Consider the following 24,187-nt stretch of genomic DNA (forward strand, 5'->3'; position numbering starts at 1 on the left):
CCGGGCCGGCCGACCGGACGGACGGCGCGCGTGGTAAATCGGTAAGGATTTAACTCCTAACCCACTCACAAAACTGGGTACCCCTTGGGGCCCAAACCCAAGTGAGTAAACCACTCCATATAAACCCCTGCCTCTATTTATAGGAAAGTTGAGGGGGACAAAACATTAAAAGCCATTAAAACTGAAATCTGTTTTAATTAAAATAAAATCAGTCAAATAAAATTAAATGTGAGGGAGCTGATTCAGGGATAATGTTTAGTTGCAAAAAATTCAAATAAAAACGTTACAAAAAATTAGTGCTCGAACCAAACCAAACCAGGCCGGGCCGGCCGACCGGACGGACGGCGCGCGTGGTAAATCGGTAAGGATTTAACTCCTAACCCACTCACAAAACTGGGTACCCCTTGGGGCCCAAACCCAAGTGAGTAAACCACTCCATATAAACCCCTGCCTCTATTTATAGGAAAGTTGAGGGGGACAAAACATTAAAAGCCATTAAAACTGAAATCTGTTTTAATTAAAATAAAATCAGTCAAATAAAATTAAATGTGAGGGAGCTGATTCAGGGATAATGTTTAGTTGCAAAAAATTCAAATAAAAACGTTACAAAAAATTAGTGCTCGAACCAAACCAAACCAGGCCGGGCCGGCCGACCGGACGGACGGCGCGCGTGGTAAATCGGTAAGGATTTAACTCCTAACCCACTCACAAAACTGGGTACCCCTTGGGGCCCAAACCCAAGTGAGTAAACCACTCCATATAAACCCCTGCCTCTATTTATAGGAAAGTTGAGGGGGACAAAACATTAAAAGCCATTAAAACTGAAATCTGTTTTAATTAAAATAAAATCAGTCAAATAAAATTAAATGTGAGGGAGCTGATTCAGGGATAATGTTTAGTTGCAAAAAATTCAAATAAAAACGTTACAAAAAATTAGTGCTCGAACCAAACCAAACCAGGCCGGGCCGGCCGACCGGACGGACGGCGCGCGTGGTAAATCGGTAAGGATTTAACTCCTAACCCACTCACAAAACTGGGTACCCCTTGGGGCCCAAACCCAAGTGAGTAAACCACTCCATATAAACCCCTGCCTCTATTTATAGGAAAGTTGAGGGGGACAAAACATTAAAAGCCATTAAAACTGAAATCTGTTTTAATTAAAATAAAATCAGTCAAATAAAATTAAATGTGAGGGAGCTGATTCAGGGATAATGTTTAGTTGCAAAAAATTCAAATAAAAACGTTACAAAAAATTAGTGCTCGAACCAAACCAAACCAGGCCGGGCCGGCCGACCGGACGGACGGCGCGCGTGGTAAATCGGTAAGGATTTAACTCCTAACCCACTCACAAAACTGGGTACCCCTTGGGGCCCAAACCCAAGTGAGTAAACCACTCCATATAAACCCCTGCCTCTATTTATAGGAAAGTTGAGGGGGACAAAACATTAAAAGCCATTAAAACTGAAATCTGTTTTAATTAAAATAAAATCAGTCAAATAAAATTAAATGTGAGGGAGCTGATTCAGGGATAATGTTTAGTTGCAAAAAATTCAAATAAAAACGTTACAAAAAATTAGTGCTCGAACCAAACCAAACCAGGCCGGGCCGGCCGACCGGACGGACGGCGCGCGTGGTAAATCGGTAAGGATTTAACTCCTAACCCACTCACAAAACTGGGTACCCCTTGGGGCCCAAACCCAAGTGAGTAAACCACTCCATATAAACCCCTGCCTCTATTTATAGGAAAGTTGAGGGGGACAAAACATTAAAAGCCATTAAAACTGAAATCTGTTTTAATTAAAATAAAATCAGTCAAATAAAATTAAATGTGAGGGAGCTGATTCAGGGATAATGTTTAGTTGCAAAAAATTCAAATAAAAACGTTACAAAAAATTAGTGCTCGAACCAAACCAAACCAGGCCGGGCCGGCCGACCGGACGGACGGCGCGCGTGGTAAATCGGTAAGGATTTAACTCCTAACCCACTCACAAAACTGGGTACCCCTTGGGGCCCAAACCCAAGTGAGTAAACCACTCCATATAAACCCCTGCCTCTATTTATAGGAAAGTTGAGGGGGACAAAACATTAAAAGCCATTAAAACTGAAATCTGTTTTAATTAAAATAAAATCAGTCAAATAAAATTAAATGTGAGGGAGCTGATTCAGGGATAATGTTTAGTTGCAAAAAATTCAAATAAAAACGTTACAAAAAATTAGTGCTCGAACCAAACCAAACCAGGCCGGGCCGGCCGACCGGACGGACGGCGCGCGTGGTAAATCGGTAAGGATTTAACTCCTAACCCACTCACAAAACTGGGTACCCCTTGGGGCCCAAACCCAAGTGAGTAAACCACTCCATATAAACCCCTGCCTCTATTTATAGGAAAGTTGAGGGGGACAAAACATTAAAAGCCATTAAAACTGAAATCTGTTTTAATTAAAATAAAATCAGTCAAATAAAATTAAATGTGAGGGAGCTGATTCAGGGATAATGTTTAGTTGCAAAAAATTCAAATAAAAACGTTACAAAAAATTAGTGCTCGAACCAAACCAAACCAGGCCGGGCCGGCCGACCGGACGGACGGCGCGCGTGGTAAATCGGTAAGGATTTAACTCCTAACCCACTCACAAAACTGGGTACCCCTTGGGGCCCAAACCCAAGTGAGTAAACCACTCCATATAAACCCCTGCCTCTATTTATAGGAAAGTTGAGGGGGACAAAACATTAAAAGCCATTAAAACTGAAATCTGTTTTAATTAAAATAAAATCAGTCAAATAAAATTAAATGTGAGGGAGCTGATTCAGGGATAATGTTTAGTTGCAAAAAATTCAAATAAAAACGTTACAAAAAATTAGTGCTCGAACCAAACCAAACCAGGCCGGGCCGGCCGACCGGACGGACGGCGCGCGTGGTAAATCGGTAAGGATTTAACTCCTAACCCACTCACAAAACTGGGTACCCCTTGGGGCCCAAACCCAAGTGAGTAAACCACTCCATATAAACCCCTGCCTCTATTTATAGGAAAGTTGAGGGGGACAAAACATTAAAAGCCATTAAAACTGAAATCTGTTTTAATTAAAATAAAATCAGTCAAATAAAATTAAATGTGAGGGAGCTGATTCAGGGATAATGTTTAGTTGCAAAAAATTCAAATAAAAACGTTACAAAAAATTAGTGCTCGAACCAAACCAAACCAGGCCGGGCCGGCCGACCGGACGGACGGCGCGCGTGGTAAATCGGTAAGGATTTAACTCCTAACCCACTCACAAAACTGGGTACCCCTTGGGGCCCAAACCCAAGTGAGTAAACCACTCCATATAAACCCCTGCCTCTATTTATAGGAAAGTTGAGGGGGACAAAACATTAAAAGCCATTAAAACTGAAATCTGTTTTAATTAAAATAAAATCAGTCAAATAAAATTAAATGTGAGGGAGCTGATTCAGGGATAATGTTTAGTTGCAAAAAATTCAAATAAAAACGTTACAAAAAATTAGTGCTCGAACCAAACCAAACCAGGCCGGGCCGGCCGACCGGACGGACGGCGCGCGTGGTAAATCGGTAAGGATTTAACTCCTAACCCACTCACAAAACTGGGTACCCCTTGGGGCCCAAACCCAAGTGAGTAAACCACTCCATATAAACCCCTGCCTCTATTTATAGGAAAGTTGAGGGGGACAAAACATTAAAAGCCATTAAAACTGAAATCTGTTTTAATTAAAATAAAATCAGTCAAATAAAATTAAATGTGAGGGAGCTGATTCAGGGATAATGTTTAGTTGCAAAAAATTCAAATAAAAACGTTACAAAAAATTAGTGCTCGAACCAAACCAAACCAGGCCGGGCCGGCCGACCGGACGGACGGCGCGCGTGGTAAATCGGTAAGGATTTAACTCCTAACCCACTCACAAAACTGGGTACCCCTTGGGGCCCAAACCCAAGTGAGTAAACCACTCCATATAAACCCCTGCCTCTATTTATAGGAAAGTTGAGGGGGACAAAACATTAAAAGCCATTAAAACTGAAATCTGTTTTAATTAAAATAAAATCAGTCAAATAAAATTAAATGTGAGGGAGCTGATTCAGGGATAATGTTTAGTTGCAAAAAATTCAAATAAAAACGTTACAAAAAATTAGTGCTCGAACCAAACCAAACCAGGCCGGGCCGGCCGACCGGACGGACGGCGCGCGTGGTAAATCGGTAAGGATTTAACTCCTAACCCACTCACAAAACTGGGTACCCCTTGGGGCCCAAACCCAAGTGAGTAAACCACTCCATATAAACCCCTGCCTCTATTTATAGGAAAGTTGAGGGGGACAAAACATTAAAAGCCATTAAAACTGAAATCTGTTTTAATTAAAATAAAATCAGTCAAATAAAATTAAATGTGAGGGAGCTGATTCAGGGATAATGTTTAGTTGCAAAAAATTCAAATAAAAACGTTACAAAAAATTAGTGCTCGAACCAAACCAAACCAGGCCGGGCCGGCCGACCGGACGGACGGCGCGCGTGGTAAATCGGTAAGGATTTAACTCCTAACCCACTCACAAAACTGGGTACCCCTTGGGGCCCAAACCCAAGTGAGTAAACCACTCCATATAAACCCCTGCCTCTATTTATAGGAAAGTTGAGGGGGACAAAACATTAAAAGCCATTAAAACTGAAATCTGTTTTAATTAAAATAAAATCAGTCAAATAAAATTAAATGTGAGGGAGCTGATTCAGGGATAATGTTTAGTTGCAAAAAATTCAAATAAAAACGTTACAAAAAATTAGTGCTCGAACCAAACCAAACCAGGCCGGGCCGGCCGACCGGACGGACGGCGCGCGTGGTAAATCGGTAAGGATTTAACTCCTAACCCACTCACAAAACTGGGTACCCCTTGGGGCCCAAACCCAAGTGAGTAAACCACTCCATATAAACCCCTGCCTCTATTTATAGGAAAGTTGAGGGGGACAAAACATTAAAAGCCATTAAAACTGAAATCTGTTTTAATTAAAATAAAATCAGTCAAATAAAATTAAATGTGAGGGAGCTGATTCAGGGATAATGTTTAGTTGCAAAAAATTCAAATAAAAACGTTACAAAAAATTAGTGCTCGAACCAAACCAAACCAGGCCGGGCCGGCCGACCGGACGGACGGCGCGCGTGGTAAATCGGTAAGGATTTAACTCCTAACCCACTCACAAAACTGGGTACCCCTTGGGGCCCAAACCCAAGTGAGTAAACCACTCCATATAAACCCCTGCCTCTATTTATAGGAAAGTTGAGGGGGACAAAACATTAAAAGCCATTAAAACTGAAATTTGTTTTAATTAAAATAAAATCAGTCAAATAAAATTAAATGTGAGGGAGCTGATTCAGGGATAATGTTTAGTTGCAAAAAATTCAAATAAAAACGTTACAAAAAATTAGTGCTCGAACCGAACCAACCAAACCAGGCCAGGCCGGCCGACCGGACGGACGGCGCGCGTGGTAAATCGGTAAGGATTTAACTCCTAACCCACTCACAAAACTGGGTACCCCTTGGGGCCCAAACCCAAGTGAGTAAACCACTCCATATAAACCCATGATAAGTCACACTCCTTACCAATGTGGGAATTAATGCACTTTCCTTATTTTGGATTTTTCACACTAAAGTGTGTTCACACACACTTATTTCAACAAAAACAAGGTAATATTATTTGCTTTTTTAATTGCTGCATTCTGTAGATTTTCCTTATCAAATGTATCACATGAATTGCCTTATTTGGCATAATTCTATAAGTGATAAGTTATAGCCCAATATTTATCATAACTCTATCTATTGGTGGTTGCTGCAATGTCCTACTCTAAAAATACTTCAATTTTTCATATCTCTATTATTCTTTAAGTTGTGAAACTTTGTTTGAGTTGGAAAAATGCGCTCTTTAAAGCGCATTCTTTAAGTTGTGAATCTGAATATATATAGATTTCACATTGATATACACATACAACAGCTTCAAGGTACCTTTCGTTCATGTTCCAGGTCGAATCCGGATTGGATGTCTTCATGAAAGTCGTAGGTATTCGAGTTACCTTTCCAGGTTATTTGAATCGATGAAATCCAACGTAGTTACGAATTAAATACTCGGACTGGGTACATGCGAATTTCATAAAACTGCACACATGCAGCATCTTCAAGGGCACTTTCGTCACTTTTCCAGGTTAAATCCGGACTGGAAGTTTTAATGAAAGTTGTAAGTAGTCGAGTTAGCTTTCCATGGACGTCTGGATTAGTTAAATCAACGTCGGAAAAGCGAGTTATTATAAAAATACTCAGGTTGGTTTTCGAAAATATACTTCTATTCCCTTTCTATCGCTTGAATAGCTACCGATTACTAAAAAGTGAACTTCAAAATAATAAATTTCAGTTAAATAAAATAACGTGGAGAAATCGGACGCGTGTTGAATTATTCGGATAAAATAGATATTATAAATTAATAAAAAGGAGGTATATTTAAATTCACATTTAAAATAATTGAACATATAAATTAATAGAGATTGCTATGCTCCAAGAAATTCTTGCCGAACAAGTTCTAAGTGCTCCTCATGAGATTGATAAGAAGTTCGACGAAACTCGAAAGATTGATAAGAGTCTCCGGCTTGTTTTGCTGGGTGAACAAGTTTCTAATGATCCTTATGAGATTGATAAAAATCTTGATGAAAATGCAAAGAAGCTTGAGGAAGCTGGGAAGATTTTGAAAGGGGATACTCACAATTTACTTTTATTTACTGATGTTTGGGTTATTGATTCTGGAAGTCACTGTACTTTTCCAAAGTTGCGAAATGGTCACCGAACAATTTTTTGTTCCAAAATGGTCACTGTACTTTGTGATTAGTAACTTCCGGCGATCACTAAATGAAATCCGGTGACTGTTGTCCTATGTGGCTTGCCGGAAGCTGACTCACACCTTTCTTTTTACCGGAAAATGTTTAAAAAATTAGGGAAGAAGATGATGATGTAGAAAAATAAGAGTGATATCGACAATGACATGGCAAAGAGAAAGGTGTGAGTAAGCTTCCGGCAAGCCACGTAGGACAAAAGTCACCGGATTTCATTTGGTGATCGCCGGAAGTTACTAATCACAAAGTACAGTGACCATTTTGGAACAAAAAATTGTTCGGTGACCATTTTGAAACTTTGGAAAAGTACAATGATTTCCAAAATCAATAACCCACTGATGTTTAGTATTACTAAAGAACACATGCAGTTGGTAATTAGGTTACTTTTTGTTCGTGTACTCTGTAAATTATTAATCATAAGTTAATATAAAGAATTTCAATTGTATGGTTTAATTGATTATTTGTTTCTGGGTTTTAGATTTTCTATTTCATGGAAAATTCTACTTATCATTAGCTTTACTTGACAGGTTAACAAGAGAGGCCCTTTGCTTGGCAATCCAAACTCATTTTTCCATGTCAAAAAACCTTGCCGATGCGGCAAGACCTAATCGATAAAAAAATTCAAAGTTTTTCAACTTTTTCTCGCTAATTCTAATCAAAACTTTAAAATGTTTGTAATTTTAGCTAAATTTTCAAGTTATTAGATTCTACGTTAACATGGTTTTTTTGGCAGATAGATGACATATGTGACAAAATGTCTTCTATCAAATCGATTAGAGGCAAATTGGCTAAAATCATTGATTGTTTTTAAAATTGGGCTAAAACTAAAATTACAGTATGAAATAATGAGCTTATAATCAGAACCAATTTGTCTTAAAACATACATATATTATAAACATATGTTTTCTGTTCTAATAAATTATAAGAATAATATAGAGTAGGACATCACAAACAAAACATAAAAATAAAAATAGATATTATTACAACAATATAAGAATGACCAAAAATTTTATTACAGAAAAAATTAAAACAACAATGAGGCTGCATTATATTTTGAATTTATTTAGGATCTTTTTTGAAATGTAGATCAGTGTCAGATGTAGCTTCATTCTTCTGATTATGCTCCACAAATGGTGGCATTGAAGAAGCTTCATCATCGTTTGTGTCAATGCATCCTGGATCCATCTCCATGCAGCTATCAAACCAAGCCTCATCTTCTAATTTGACGGGTTGAATTAATTCATTGCTATTATAGAAACAAGAATCTTGTATCTGAGCTGGTGCATTGTAGCTACAATTATTGAAGTCCATGAAATAATTATCATGTGAAGGAGAAGGTAGCCACCCGTAATTATCAGCTGAATGTTGGACGTATTGTGGAACCGAAATATCATGTAAATACGGATTTATCCGTGGCGTAATTTGATGATCAACTGGTGCAAAATAATTTGTTGCAGCTGAATTTGAAGTGCATGCAACTATTTCATTGTTTTGTGGCATGGAATTTGTATTCTCTGCCTCTGCTCCATCTTTATCATCTTGCTTCTTTGCTTTCTTAGAATTATATATCTTGCATAGCACGTATTCGTCCAACTGATAAACAAAATAAAGACGAGCGAATTTAATATATATATCGACGGATATAACATTTAATATAACATGTCTGATAGCCACATTCACATGAACTAAATAAAATTATTAAAATGTATACGAATTAGTTCAAAAATTAATACGACTTACCTGCATATTGGTTCTGTCTTGGTGCGGGTGTTTGAAAGTATACTCATGCATTTTCCAAGTTGTTTTCCTGTAATCCACAGTATCCTTCCTCTTTTTTGTGAGAATTTGATTTTTGTTCTCATAATAATCAAGTTTCATCTTGAATCCTAAGGAGTTTGAAATAGGCTTTTGAGCTCCGCTCGCTTTCCAGAATCCGTTGCCAGCCGATCGATCGGGCCTCTCTCCGTTAGGATACTTCTTAGTTCTTGGTGAAAAGAAGTACCACTCTTTTTCTCTAATCATCGTATACCTCTCTATCGATCAAAAGAAAAACGAAATTAATGAATAGATGTATAGTAGAACCATGCAAATAAATGAAAAAATAAATATAAAACCATACTAACCGATGAGATTTTGAGGATGGTATTGGTAAATGTCTTCTACGTGAATAGGATTGGGAGGTAAGGGAAGACATTTGACTTTTAAATTTAAAAAATCAATTAAATCCTTGTCGGTCGGGTCGAACCGATAACAAGGAGGAACAAAGTATTGTTCTTCAAATTTATTTTGATCGTACCCTACATTAGAATCCATTATTAATTGTTGATCAATGAAGATCAAAGGTTTTCAACTTCAAGATTTGTTAGTCTTATATAAAAAAAAACGAAATAGATGACTGTGAATGATATTTATAATAAGGAACTAGGGTTAAGATATCTTAATCCTAGCAATATCATGATTTGTTTATTTTATCATCTTGTAATCCTAAATCCTAATGTATTTGCTTATTTTATCAACTTATAATCCTAAATCCTAATGTCATTTGGACATTAGATTTTATTAAACAAACGTTTCCGGTTACCTCAAACTAATCTTGGTATCAGTACATCAGATTTATATCCTCTTAAGAAAAGTACATCAGATATATACAGCTCACTTATATAGAGTTCCATCTTAACATATAGTACTATGTTATTTTTAATGGGGAATATGGTCATTTATGCCCTTAATGTTTGACTAAAAGATCAAATAAGCCGTCAAAGTCCGGAAAGATCCAAATATGTCCCTAATGTCTTAAAAAAATGAACAACTAGTCTCTCGATTTTGACGCATAAATTAATGAGACGCTATTGTAGAATCAGTTGTTTAAGAAGAAGTTGCTCGAAAATAAGCTGTAGTTGAGCTAAGTGGTTTTAGGGGCTTGATTGTCCAAATCGGGAGTTTGGTTGTTCATTTTTTAAGACGTGAGAGGTATATTTGGATCGTTTTGGACGTTGAGAGTTTACTTGATCATAAAGTTAAACTTTAGGGCTATAAATGACCTTTTTATCTTTTTAATGTAAAACCATGTGTTTCACATTTTAGAAACCGGGTAGAATTAATTCAGCTGAAACTTGGTAGAAGCTATAATTAATTCATCTGAATTTTAATTGAAGAATATCGATAGAATTAACAACAACGCAAATAATGTTTGGAGGTGAATAATAGAACAGATCATTGATAAAATTCTCGTAAATAATATGGCTGGTCACTTTTCAAAATTGGACGGTTTCGATCAACACATTAATCGAAACCGTCAAAATTGGACGGTTGGAATTATTTTTCATGCTAATCCACCTGTTAGTCGCGTTACTTGGCTCATTCATGATGTCCATGCAGTCAGTAATGTTGCTATGAATTAGCTTGCCAAAAATAAAATAAAAATAGATATTATTATGTATCAAAATCCTTGAGAGTATGCATGTTTTTTCAAGAATTGAAAACTTCAGCATATGTAAGATAAAGAGAATAAATGTTCCATGGAGATAAAAGAAATTAAGATTATATTTGAAAATGTACACTTGTTGAATACGTATGTGTTTGCACCAAAATTAAAAATATGGCCAAAAGGCCATAAAAGCCCATATTCTTTTAAAAGATATGAAAAAGCTACCGTGAATAATTGGCTAAGATTTGACTAAAGATAATTTCAGAGGTTTATTTTCAGAGGTTGATTAGTTTGACTCCAGAAGTTGATTTCCATAGGTTAATTTCTAGAGGTTAATTTCCAGAGGTTGATTTTCAGAGGTCGGCTCCAGGAGTTAATTTCTAAAAGTTGACTACTCCAGAAGTTTAATTTCAGAAGTTAATTTCCAGAAGTTAATTCCAAAGGTTGACTCAATCTATTTCAGAGGTTGATTTTAGATGATTGGTTTCAGAGGTTGATTCCAGAAGTTGACGAGTTATTCCTAGGAGTTTCAAAAGGCCTAAGTCCATTTTCAGAAGGTTAAGCCCATGTTTTAAATGGCCATTAAATTATATTTTAAATGGCCCATAAGCCCAAGAAGGTTATTTTCAGAAGATTAGAAGTCAAAAAGCACGAGCAAAAGCAACAAGACACGATTGGCAGTTTTTGAAGGTGGGAAAGAACGTGTGCAGTTGAAAGATGAAACAGCAGTTTTCAAGTGATAAAGTCTATAAATAGGACAAGAGCAGGAAGAGAAAACCCCCGATCAAATCCAACAAAAAACAGCCTAAAGGCAAAAACACTCAACACTTAGCATTCTCAGTTTTCTTCAATCAGTAAAGAACTTTACGATTGAACTTTGCAATTTCTACTCAAACACTTGTATTTTCATTTCATTCAATTAGTAAACACATTTACAATTGGATTCTTTGTTTTAGCATTACTTGATTGGAGTACTTGTTATAAGGTTAACTAAACCCCAATCGCTCGTTTAAGAAGTTAAGTTACATTTTGGAATCCGCTTCCTGGCACGCCCGCATTTCACACGCTTCTTGTTACAAACGCAAAACGCCAGTAACAGTATGTCTGCAAATCTAACTATAGAACGCCCAACTTAGTGGATTTCCGAATCCTGACTATGCTCCGTTTCAAAATCAACTTTTCAAAAGCTATATATCGGTAATATTGGTGAATTGTTGATTGATGTAATGATGATGAACAATAACCTAAGTTGCACGGAAACGGAAACGGAAACTGATACGGAAACGGCGAAACGGATTTTTCCAAGATATATATAGGAAACGGAAACGTGGGGGAAACGTGTAAATAGTAAAAATATAGGGGTATATTTATAAATATTAAAAGTTACACATTTATACAATATATATATATATATTAAATTTTACTTATAAAAAATTATTTTCATATAAATAAACTATTATAACAATTAATAAGATAAATTATTTGAATATATAACAAATATAACATATCAATAATTTCCATATTTATAAAGTCTGTAATTTGAATATATAATAAATTCCATAAATATAAAGTATATGGGTAATTGATTTGGTTTTCCATTTATAGGTAATTTTTTAGGGTCTTTTAACTATTTAAGAATTTTTTTTTTATATATAGGAAACGGGTTTCTTTTTAGGAAACAAGTTTCCAACTTTTAGTATTTATAGAAACGGGCCCGAAACGTTTCCGAAGAGTTTTTGAGAGTTTCCGAAACGGAAACGTTTCCGAAACGGGGAAACTCACCCTACAAAAGGTTTCCGTGCATCCTAGACAATAACTGCTAGCTATGGAAGTCAACAAGGCTTGTTTTATGTCTCTTGAAGCATATATGTTTGATCAAATAAATTGCATATTCTATAAGCTCTGTCTCACATGGTAACGTAAGATGTTCATTGCTAGGCAATCCAAACTCATCTTTTGCCAATAGCTCTCGAATTATTCCATTGTTTTGATACTCCAAAGGCAACAAAAAACGTTGAATCTGTACTAGTAGCAAGTAGCACTGGTTCGAGGTGATGTGATGCGTTTTCGGCTAATAAAAGCAAGTTTCTGCCATTTCTTTGCCAATTTCAGGAGTTTCTGGGAACTTATTATCTCGTAATTAGACAGTAAAATGAGTCAGAAAAAGTTTGAAGAAAAGGAAAAACTGCAAATCTGAATGGTAAGGTTGTGATGGTAGAATTAGGACAATGTAAATGAGTTGATTATATAGTGCATTGAGATCCCATGCTGGTAATGGAAGCAAAGCCATGCATAGAAATACAAAGTCAAAGCCATATATCATTTTATGCTTTTGAACCTCAAAAAGTATTATATAAAAAAAAATATTTTTGTTGTCCGAATTTAATGACTAATAATATTTTTTAAAGAATAATGAGTAAGCTTTATTCATGTTTTAAAAAACTGTTAGGGATTACTAAACTTTAGCCAAATTTTAAAAGAAAAGAATTTTCATTTGCTAATCACCAATTCGTACTTTAAGATTTGTGGAATAAAATTAGTGGCGTAAAGTGGACATTTTATTTATTAAAAGGTGATGTGGTTTGGATTGCGATCCCACATCACTTCTTTTGTTATATTTTATTAAAGTAGTAATCGTTGATCAACAATGTAGTTAAAGAAATAAATCAACTTTTCAAAAAACTACAAATCGGTAATTGGTGAATTGTTGATTGCTGTAATAATAATGAACAATATTGGGTTAATAGTTAGCTAAATTTTTAAAAGATTTAACTATAACTGAAAATAATATTTTATTAACCAAACTGACAAAATCGACCGAGTTACCTAATTAACCAAAAAATCGGTTTATTCGGTTTAACCAAATTTCCAACGACAAAAGCATGTATTACCTCAAATAAAACATTTGGTAATAAGTAAATATGAAAGTTCAATCATGTATATATTGTTTTATTAAATTTACCTTTTAGTTAGTAAGTACCGAGTTGAATTCTTCATACATAGATAGCTATATTTTTTTTTTTGATCATTTTTTTTAAAATGATCTTCAAATGAGATTGTGCTGCATTCAAAGCACATTATATCAGTCACAACTTCGGGGTAATGAAGAGAACATATTGAGTTTGACTTTATGGATATAATTGCAGATCATGGCCTACGAATTTAAATAATGAATATGAGACCAATATTATAAATAAAATGAGATGTGCATATCTATCTTTAAATCCTTGTCAAATATGACTTATTTGTGTAATAAAATAGGCGATGGTTTAGTATGTTACAATGTGAGATTTTTTTTTTTGAAAATAGATAAAATTTATCTTACAACACTTTTAAAAATTGCGTACACGAGTAATGTAATTGACTCGTGTTATATTTAAATTTATCATAATATTTGTTAATATAAATTTTATATAGACGATATTTAAATATTTATTATTAACATGTTGTTTAGCCCGGGCTGAAATTGGATTCTAGACCCGCCACTGACCGTACATTACATGTATGTCTACAAATCTATTTTTTTTTGCCAAAAATAGACCTACTTTACTTGTTAACGGGGTTAGCGGGAGTTAGTTGTGTTTATATATATATATATATATATATATATATATATATATATATATATATATATATATATATATATATATATATATATATATATTCCTTTTTTAAATCAATCTACTGACTGCTGAGGCCTAGGTCGAATCCAAGTGGATTGTTGATTGATATAATGATGACGTAGAGCAACTCCTAGCTATGGAAGCCAACAATGCTCAATGACGGAGGGGTTGCATAATGACCATGCCCCCCCTCCAATTTTTTGAAAATTTTAAAACATCTAAAGTCTTACATTTTATAATTTGGCCTTAAAAATTGTCTCTTTATATGATACATATTATAATTTGGCCCTTTTAATGTTAAAATCCTGATTTCGTTACTAACAATGCTTCTTCTATATCTCTTGCAGGCAGCCTTCTTCTTGATCAAAGAAGTTGAATAATTTATAAACTCGGCATCACATGGTAACGTAAGAGATCCATTGCTAGGCAATCCATATTTGCACCTTTGGAGTTCTATTGCACCCTCAAATACTTAATTGATCTCTTCTCCATTCAGAGAAAGTTTAAATAAATCATTCATTTTTTATTTTTTTTTGGGGAAAAGAGTTAGTACTTTATAAGAATTTTTATGAATTTTTTCAGAGCGGAAAAGAATTCAATTTGATTTTGAGGGTAGAATTGGAAACCAAATGTGTGAATTTGGGTGAGTTGGACAAGATTATAATGTCGGGGTGCAATTGAAACGAGGTTGAAAGGTGGAGGGTTTTTTAGTGATTAAACCTTTTAGATACAATTGAAATATAAAAAGGCAAATTAGGATAAAATTGGAGGTTTTTTCGATGTTAGGGTGCAATTGAAAAAAATAAATTAAAACGTGGTTTTTTTTTTAAGTAATTAGGCTTAGCTTTTCTGGTAAAAAAATGTATAATGATTTATAATAGTAGTCTGCATGGTGAACTATGTCTACAAATGTAACTCTACATATTCAAAAGCTAGAAATCGATAACTGGTGGATTGTCGTTTGATGCAATGACGATGAGAAGCAGCTGCAAGCTATAGAAGTCAGCAAGGCTTGTTCTACGTCTCTTGCAGCCTTCTTTTTTATCAAACAAATTGCATATTCCATTAGCTCTGCGTCACACGGTAATGTAAGAGGTCCATTGCTAGGCAATCCAAACTCGTCTTCCGCCATATCGAATAGCTCTCGAACTAGTTCGTTGTTAAGATACTCTAACGGCAACAAGAAACGCTTCTGATCAGCGGAGTAAACTACAAAATGACCTTTTTCGACTTTTGATGAACTAGTTGAATCCGTAGTAGCAATGGTTTGAGTTGATGTGATGCGTTTTCGGCTAATAGCGGCGAGTTTCCGCCATCTCTTTGCCAATTTAAGGAGATTCTTGGCACTTACCATCTTGTTAATTAATAAACTAATAAAAAAAGATTTGAATAAAAGAAAGAATTTGAGATGTAAATGATTAGTTTGTGATGGTAGAATTAAGGAATGTAAGTGAATTGATTATATAGTGGGTAAATTGAGATTAAATTGTAGAGCTGGAAATTGAAGCAAAGCCATGTGATGACATGTTTAGTTACATTAGACAATTAAGCAACCGAGTAGAACTTGTGGAGCATAGGAATGCCGTATCCATATCCTTGTGAGTCTCAAATTAATGACCACTAATCTTATCCAAAGTTTTAATCGCGTATTATCTTTTGTGTTAGTCACAACAGTGACGCAAATATGGTTGCGAGAAAAATAATGTATATACTATATGAGTGTGTCGACCTAATTGAGATGTTCAGATACATTTTCCGATTTTTCTACTCCAATTTTTGAATAAAATAAACCATTTAGATAGATAATGAGGAATTGAATATAAAATAAAGATTTCCGTTAGGTGATATAAAATAGAAAAAACATTTACAAAATTGATAAATTTACACCAAACAAAAATTTATGCCCGTTTGGTTCAAAAAAAATATAATTTGTATAAATTATATTTAGACATTTAAAAAATAAGGAATTAAATATAAAATATATTTTTATCCGTTAATGTAATTTAATGATAAATGGCTTAACCCATCTAGAGGCCCCTGTATTTTACATTTTTTTTCCGTAGGTCCTTATACTTCATTTTTGTATCATCTGATCCTTCTACTTACCTTTTTCCGATTTTCAGGTCCTTTTTGAGTTTTTTCCAGTCCCTCTACTTACAATTCTTTTTTCCTCCAGTCCCTCTACTTATAATCTTTTTTTCCTCCAGTCACACAAAAGGACTGGAAAAAACTCAAAAAGGACCTGAAAATAAAAAATAGGTAAATAGAGGGACCAAATAATACAAAAATGAAGTATAAGGACTTACGGAAAAAAAGTGTAAAGTACAGGGGCCTCTAGATGGGTTTGACCATGATAAATTAGTTCAATTGGAGGAAACTTGAGCAATTTACAATGTTTCTATGGTGAAACCACCAGGCATTGAATTTTGCCTTTCTTGTGAATGCCTTAAAGTATTTATAGTCTTAATTAAAGGCTCCGGATTTTTTTTTCTCAAAGGCTAAAAACTTTCATTGATAAAATAAAAATTACATAAAGAAATAGTTCTTCAACAAATTGAAAGAACTAATCTAGAATAATGATGAGAGTTGTTTGATACAGTAATCAAAAAGTTATCCAAATATATAAATATTGAGAATACGATCTTAAAACCGCTTGATTCTTGAAAGCTAGATCCGTTGAAAATTCATGTTTTCCGATCTTCGTCTGCAAAGAAATTCTAAAAAGATAAACTTTTACCTCACAACACCTTCAATCATCAAGAACATTCAACAAAAACTTCAACAAGTCTTAATAAAATTCTAGAACTAGAAAAATTTATAAATCTAAAAAGACATAAATATAAAGAAAGCAGTAGAGATAGTAATAATTTGGGCGGAGAGAAGATGATTTTCCGATTAAGATCGGAAATCACCTTCTCCCACCCTCCAAAAGATCAAATGAAAAAAAAAAATTAAAGAGAAGGGAGAGTTTTTTTCTTTTTTTTTAGGAATTTGCTTACGCCCAGGCTCCGGATTTCATCAGGAGTAAAACTCAAAAAACAAAGAACTATTTATTTAAACATTAAAAGAAAACTTCTAAAATGGTTTGCGAGTCTTCTCTCCGGAATAAGTGATAAATCGATTCTAATTACTAAATCTAAAATTTATTATTATGTTATCTAACACATTTTTCTGAAAATAAAAACAACCAATACATGAAAAATTAGATCTTTCAGAAAAAAAATGTAAATCTTAATTATTAAAAGATGAGTAAAAACTTAAATTGTTATCCTTTTAAATAGAGGCTGATGTTTTTTTTTTTGAAGATAATTATAGAAAAAAGAGAAAAAAATTGCTGGCGAAAATTGGGAAGAATGTAAAAATGAAAAAATAAAATAAAACAAGTATGTTTGCGAACTGAACTTCTAAGAGAGTATTTTTATAAATACTATTTGGTAAAATGACGTTTCCTAGGTATTCTATGATCATAATTTTTTCTTTTTAAAAAACTATTATGATCATTTTGAGGATAAAATGTTTTCTTCTTTAAGAAATACACACATATATAATAACTAATCAATTAAAACTAGTAAAGATTAAATAATAAAATTATAGTATATTTTAATAATTATATCTCATAAATATGATTTTATTTTTAATATAACTTCTATCATCTTTTTTTATATGTAATTATAACTTCTATCATCTCTAAAATATAGTTAAATTGAATATTACTTTTACAAATACTATTGCATTTTACTATTTTCATTATATTTTGAAAATACAATATTATCTATATTGAGCTTATAAGACAGGTTCTTGATGGCAGAAATCACATGGATATTCTGTTCAAATTGAATGGAAATATTGATAGCCTGGTTACAGTCCCAGTGGTACGTGGACTAAAATAAATGGTAGAATGGGTAATGATATAAATTAATTTATTTAAATATAATTTAGAAAAGTGAACAAATATCAAAATCATTCACCAAATCCTTCTCTATCGTCTCTATAAAACAATAACATTAATAATTAACTCTTCCCAATTTCCACTCATAATTAAAGCAGGTCTATTTTTAGTAAAAACGATAAAAAGAATAAATTATAAATGACAATTATGTTATTATATATTTTAAATAAATTCGTTCATTGATATAGTCAAAATCAGTTGCGTATCTGATATTAAAATTTATTTAAATCAAACACATCATTCATTATTTGTACCATGATTTTTAATGAACAACTGTGGACCATGTTGCTTTCATTCACGTCTATTAATTGTTTGAGTCCCAGGTTCCGTACACTGCTCTGCAATGACTAATAATGATGTAAAACAAATATAATTGAGATGATAAATAAAAAGAAAAGAGTGACTGTTTATACTATGTCGGCAGGATTTTTTTTAAAACGACAAAAAAAATTGGAAGGATGTTAACCTGCATAACCGCATAATATTTAGTTAGAGACTGAACTGAAAAAAATTCACTTACTAGATTCTAAATTTTTAATTTTTTATGGAACCGTTCTTTTATTTATATTATATTTCAACCAAAAATTTCTTAGGTAGCAACAGAAATTTGTGTGCTAACCCTACGTGTTTGTTACTGTAAAAGTTTATAATAATCTCACATATGAAGGAATAAAAATTTAGTTACCAACATATAATAAATGGGGTCACCGTTTTATAAAACATGTATACTTCGATTAATAATCGCATAACTTTAACCGGCCGATGGTTATACATGTGTAGAGATATAATCGAGTGGTATTATTCGTGAGTTGCTCTAAGTCGACTTGACAAATTTTCTATAATTTCTCCCATTTTTTGGAAGTTATTACGTGATTGTCAGTCCTAGATTATAATTAAAATAGAAAAACTAAAGGGATATGTAAAAAGATGATCAGATTTAAATGTATATTTGAAACTATTGAAAATATCAAAAGATTCATTGTAATTTGTAACATAAAATTACAGTTTTCATAATTGAAGTAAATAAAACTAACCATGATTAAAGCAAGTAAAAAGAACTAATTAACCATATATTAGACATGTGAATCTTGCGCCTCCTATAAGAAGGGTCTTTAGACCTATTCTTTTGATTCTAACAAAAGCTCAAATCTCACGCTTATTTATTTGCAGGAACACACTTGTCAAATTAAACTGATAAAAAAAAATGGTAGCATCAGAATCTCTTGTTCATGTGCTTCTTGTTTCGTTCCATGGTCAAGGCCATATCAACCCTTTACTCAGACTCGGCAAGCTACTCGCTTCAAAGGGCTTGCTCGTCACCTTTGCTGCAACCGAAAGAGTCGAAAAACAGATGCGAAATGCGAACAACGTCGTCGATAATGAATCCATACCGGTCATACCAGTCGGTGATGGTTTTATTCGGTTCGAATTCTTCAAAGAAAGATTAGAAGAAGATGATCCTAGACGCAGCGTTCTTGATTACATGGCTCAGCTCGAGCTTGTCGGGACAAAAGAAATTTCTGAAATGGTGATGAGAAACAAAGAAGAAGGAAGGCCGGTTTCTTGCTTGATAAATAACCCGTTTATTCCTTGGGTTTCTGATGTGGCTGAAAATTTTGGTATACCTTGTGCACTTCTCTGGATTCAATCTTGTGCTTCTTTTGCATCTTATTATCATTATTTTCATAGTCCTGCTCTTTTTCCTACTCAGGAAAATCCTCAAAACAACGTCGTTTTGCCTTGTATGCCTGTTCTAAAACATGATGAAATTCCAAGTTTCTTGCATCCTCTTACTCCTGTTCTTTTTTTGAGGAATGCATCTTTAGGTCAATTCAAGAATCTTGAAAAATCCTTCTGTGTTTTAATGGAAACTTTTCAAGAATTGGAGCATGACTTAATTGACTTCATGTCCAAGTTTTGTTCTATCAAGCCTGTTGGTCCTTTGTGTAAACACCCTAACCCTAATCTGAATAATACAGCCATCAATGGTGATATCTTGAAAGCTGATGATTGTATTCAATGGCTAGACACCAAGGAATCATCTTCTGTTGTTTATATTTCTTTTGGTACTGTTGTTTTGATAAATCAAGAACAGTTCAATGAGATTGCATATGGGATTTTAGATTCTCATGTTTCTTTCTTGTGGGCTATCAAACCGCCGCCCCCTGGTGAATCCGGTTCGAACGTGGCTCTTTTGCCTGAAGAGTTCTTGGAGAAAGCAGGAGATAGAGGGAAAATTGTGCAATGGAGTCCACAAGAAAAAGTACTAGCTCATGAATCGATTGCTTGTTTCGTGACGCATTGTGGATGGAACTCGACGATTGAAGCGTTATCATCCGGCGTGCCCGTGGTTTGTTACCCTCAATGGGGTGATCAAGTAACTGATGCTAAGTACTTGGTTGATGTGTTTAAGGTTGGTGTTAGAATGTGCCGTGGACTGGCTGAAAATAAGATGATTACGCGTGATGAAGTGAAGAAATGCTTGCTCGAGGCGACGGTGGGGCCACAGGCGGAGGAGATGAGGCGGAACGCCTTGAAATGGAAGGAAGCGGCGGAGGCAGGGGTGGCCGAAGGTGGTTCATCCGAACGGAATATACAAGAGTTTGTGGATGAAATTAAGGGTATGGGGAAGCGTTCACTAGTCGGCAACTAGGCCTTAAGTAAATGAAAAAATGAAATAGATTTTATTAGTTAAGGTGGTTAAATGCATGGTTGGTTCATTATGTTTTAAATTTATTTTAAGTTGAGATATAAATTTCAGGACATTAAGTTGGTGTTTGACAAGCTGTTGTGTTATCAGACTTGTTTCTGAGCTTGTTTTTTTTTTTTTTTGATATGGCTTATTGATACTTTTTTCAAGTCATGTGTTGGTCGAGCTATAATTTGGTTCTTGTTTTTGAGTACAGGATGTTTGCTATTTTGAAGCCAGTTTATTTAAACATTGTAAAGAATTACATCGAATGTTCATGGCTTACAGACTTAACTTATTTAATATAATTGTCAATGTTAAGTTGAGTTTTGAATGTTAACTTAGTTTTCAGTTTTAACTCAGTTTTTAATTTAGTTAATTTGCATAAAAGAATTCAAAATATTAAACCAGAAAGGTTCATTGATATTAAGAAGTCACACTTACAAACTAAAGCAACAAGTAATATAGGTTATGGTTATCACACTAAGAAACTAAAGCTAACACTAATAGCAAATTCAGCTTCACTTAATTACAAACTAAAGCAACATTATTAGCAATTACATCTTAATTGCCATAAATTGTTTGTTTCTTTTCCTGCATTTCATGATCTCTCAACAGCCCCATCATCACAATTCTATATTGTTCAGCAACAGGTGGATCAAACCGAATTTACCTGACAGTAACAATGTCACAATTCTTCAGAATCATTCTCCTCCAAGATATTTGTAATCTGTCCCTTCCTGACATTGATGCCAGCATTGATCTCCCCCTGAGCATGCCTATTCCTCAGCTCCGTGACCATACAGTATGGAAACAAAGGGACGGAATTCTAAGGGAAATATATTATTACAGGATTTTTTTTGAGGAATTTTATTAAAGGATTGGATTTAGAGGAATGAAAAAAAAAATAAGTCATTTTTAATTTAAAAATGAGTTGAAAACATTAAAAACAACTAAATATAAGTATTATATTATATTTTTTTCTATTTGAAAAAACACAAAAAAAAAAATCCTCCAGCCTTAAAAATATACAAATAAATTCTAAAAAATCCGACCAACCCCCCCGGCTACTGGAAAAGTTGTCGTTGCTGCTTCTCAAAGAAGGTGCAGCGGTAGCTCCTTTTCAGAGAAAGAGCTGCCGGTTGGATTACGAGTCTAAGTTTTTACAAAAAAAAATATATTTGGTTTACGACTTTTGATTTTAAAAAAAGATTAACTATTAATGTAAATTCAAATAAAAACAATTTATTACTTTTTGAATTTTTTTGAAAAGAAAGTATTTTTATACTATTAATAACATTAACATTTAATTAGAATATATACTAAAAATGAAAGATTATTTTAATTTTTTTATCAGATAAAAAGAAGTTAATTTAATATTTTGAGGTAGAGGTGAAACTTAAAAAACTCAAAAAAAATATGTTATGTATTTTTAGTTGTTATAAAACTAATTAGTGGAAGACATAATAAATTTAATGTAAATAAATAATAAGTTAAATTTAGTCTGTTAACTTACTTGACTTAACATTAAATGGTTGATGGAAATGAAAATGGAAGACCATTTTATTGTTAAATAAGAATGGCAAATTCTAAAATATAAATTATGACATGGAAAAATAAAAATATATTAAAGAAGGGGTATTTTATTAGTTTTTAATAATGTTAAGAACCATTTAAAAAAAATTGAGATGTAAGTTAAAAATCAAATCTAATATGAGATGATACATTGCAAGTGAGTGTTGGTCCGGATAGTCACACTCTTAAAAGTTAACACTAACACTTAATATTTAATCTATTACAATTTTACTTTTGATAAAAAAAAAATGATATATTTAAAAAATATTAATTTAATAGTTTTATCGAGAGTAACTTAAATTGGGTGATTGTGTTGAAATTCGGACGTACACATGTATATATCCAGTTTTGGTTTTAAACTTTTTTTTTATCTAATTAGTTGGAAGAATTAGTATTTTGCATGATATACAATACTAAGAGAAACAAGGATGATAAAGATAAGGCTTAATCACTAAAAAATGCCAAATCTATACATTTTGTGTCAATTATAGACAAACCTTTAAAAATCACCAGATTTAGCCAAATCTTATATGTTCTGTTTCTTTTTTAGCCATTTTTGAATCGAACTGGTTTTTCTGACATCGTGTCATCCACGTCACCGCCAACTAAGCAATTGGCTGGCATGTCAGCTGAAATATTTAAATAAGATTTGGCTATAGCTGACACAAAATGCATAGGTTTGGTATTTTTTAGGTGAATAAACCTAATTTTAAGTTCAAGCCAATTTTTAAATTTACTAATTAGTAAATTAATTACATCATTTATGAAATTTATATATATTTAAAAATAATTAATATTTCCTATTTAATACTAATTAAAATTAATTTAAATTTTTTAGTAGACCTAATTAAATTTATTAAATTTATATTATAATATATTTTAATGAATATGTAATTACAAAAATGAATCAATGTATTACTTAAGAATTAATGTTGAATTAAATTTGGTGAAAGGGTTTAATGTTCATGATGATTTTGAACTTGATTTTTTATTTTTAATGTTGTTAAGATCTTATTATGACTAGGTTTAGGTAATAAATAAAATAGTTATGTGTAAATTAAGATAAATTTTTGGCTATACCGAGTAAAATGAAATATGCATTTATGCTTATAAACATCATGTTATATATTGATTACAGCACAATGAGTTTCATTTTTTAAAGAAAAAAAATGAGAAAATAATTACACTCATCCTTTAAATAAGCAGTCTATTCAGTGATTATTTTTATGTTTATGTATGTATGGTTGAATTATTAACAATGTCGTATGTTTGTTGTGTATATTACTCTCAGATTGTTCGTCGAAAGACGAACAATTGGGTCTCAAACGGCGGCGGTGTCAAAGAACCGACGACTGGAATTTTTTTTTAAAAAAATTCAGATGAATATGACATTTTTTGTTTTTAATATAATTTAAATTAATTATATATCCATCAAATATGTAAAAAACAATTATTAGAATTATTTAAATTTAGTAAAAAAAATTAATTTTAATTAGCGTTAAATAAAAATATTATTTTTTAAATATATATAAATTTTATTATAATATAATTAATCATTTAATTATTTAATTTTAAAATTAGTTTTATTCACCAAAAAATACCAAACCTATGCATTTTGTGTCAGTTATAGCCAAACCTTATTTAAATATTTCAGCTGGCATGCCAGCCAATTGCTTAGTTGACGGTGACGTGGACGACGCGGTGTCAAAAAAACCGGTTCGATTAAAAAATGGCTAAAAAAGAAACAGAACATATAAGGTTTGGCTAAATCTGGTGATTTTAAAAGGTTGGCTATAATTGACACAAAACGTATAGGTTTGGTATTTTTTGGTGATTAAGCCTAAAGATAAAAATAAAGATAAAGATGAAGATAAATATGTTGTAGGAACATTAAACTGTATCGCCAATACTTATGTTGATACTTAACATGTTGATAATCAAAGTACCCAACTGTTTATCTTTATTCATAAGATGATTTCCTTGCTTGATTCACATGAGATTTTTTGGAATTAAACACCACCTTAATTAGTAACCCTAATTGAAGTGCACCAACCAAAA

The 24,187-nt window shown here is 33.1% G+C and overlaps 3 protein-coding genes across 3 annotated transcripts; 1 reads left to right on the forward strand and 2 right to left on the reverse strand.

Moving 5' to 3' along the window:
* Positions 1 to 7,857: 7,857 nt before the first annotated feature.
* LOC126661462 (NAC transcription factor 32-like) lies at positions 7,858 to 9,217 on the reverse strand. The gene is made up of 3 exons (XM_050355316.2): positions 8,990 to 9,217; positions 8,607 to 8,899; positions 7,858 to 8,459 (listed from the first exon to the last, which is right to left on the reverse strand). The coding sequence occupies exons 1-3, from the start codon at positions 9,177 to 9,179 to the stop codon at positions 7,926 to 7,928; spliced, it is 1,017 nt and encodes a 338-aa protein (XP_050211273.1). The 5' UTR covers positions 9,180 to 9,217; the 3' UTR covers positions 7,858 to 7,925.
* Positions 9,218 to 14,784: 5,567 nt separating this feature from the next.
* Positions 14,785 to 15,354, reverse strand: LOC126662329 (auxin-responsive protein SAUR68-like). Its single transcript, XM_050356276.2, has one exon. It carries the CDS (start codon positions 15,268 to 15,270, stop codon positions 14,842 to 14,844), a length of 429 nt encoding a protein of 142 aa, XP_050212233.1. The 5' UTR covers positions 15,271 to 15,354; the 3' UTR covers positions 14,785 to 14,841.
* Positions 15,355 to 19,002: 3,648 nt separating this feature from the next.
* On the forward strand, positions 19,003 to 20,661 carry LOC126659613 (gallate 1-beta-glucosyltransferase 84A24-like). Its single transcript, XM_050352916.2, has one exon. It carries the CDS (start codon positions 19,070 to 19,072, stop codon positions 20,516 to 20,518), a length of 1,449 nt encoding a protein of 482 aa, XP_050208873.1. The 5' UTR covers positions 19,003 to 19,069; the 3' UTR covers positions 20,519 to 20,661.
* Positions 20,662 to 24,187: the final 3,526 nt, after the last annotated feature.

Source organism: Mercurialis annua, linkage group LG8 (genome assembly GCF_937616625.2).
Source record: "Mercurialis annua linkage group LG8, ddMerAnnu1.2, whole genome shotgun sequence".
In the NCBI taxonomy this organism is placed as follows: Eukaryota; Viridiplantae; Streptophyta; class Magnoliopsida; order Malpighiales; family Euphorbiaceae; genus Mercurialis; species Mercurialis annua.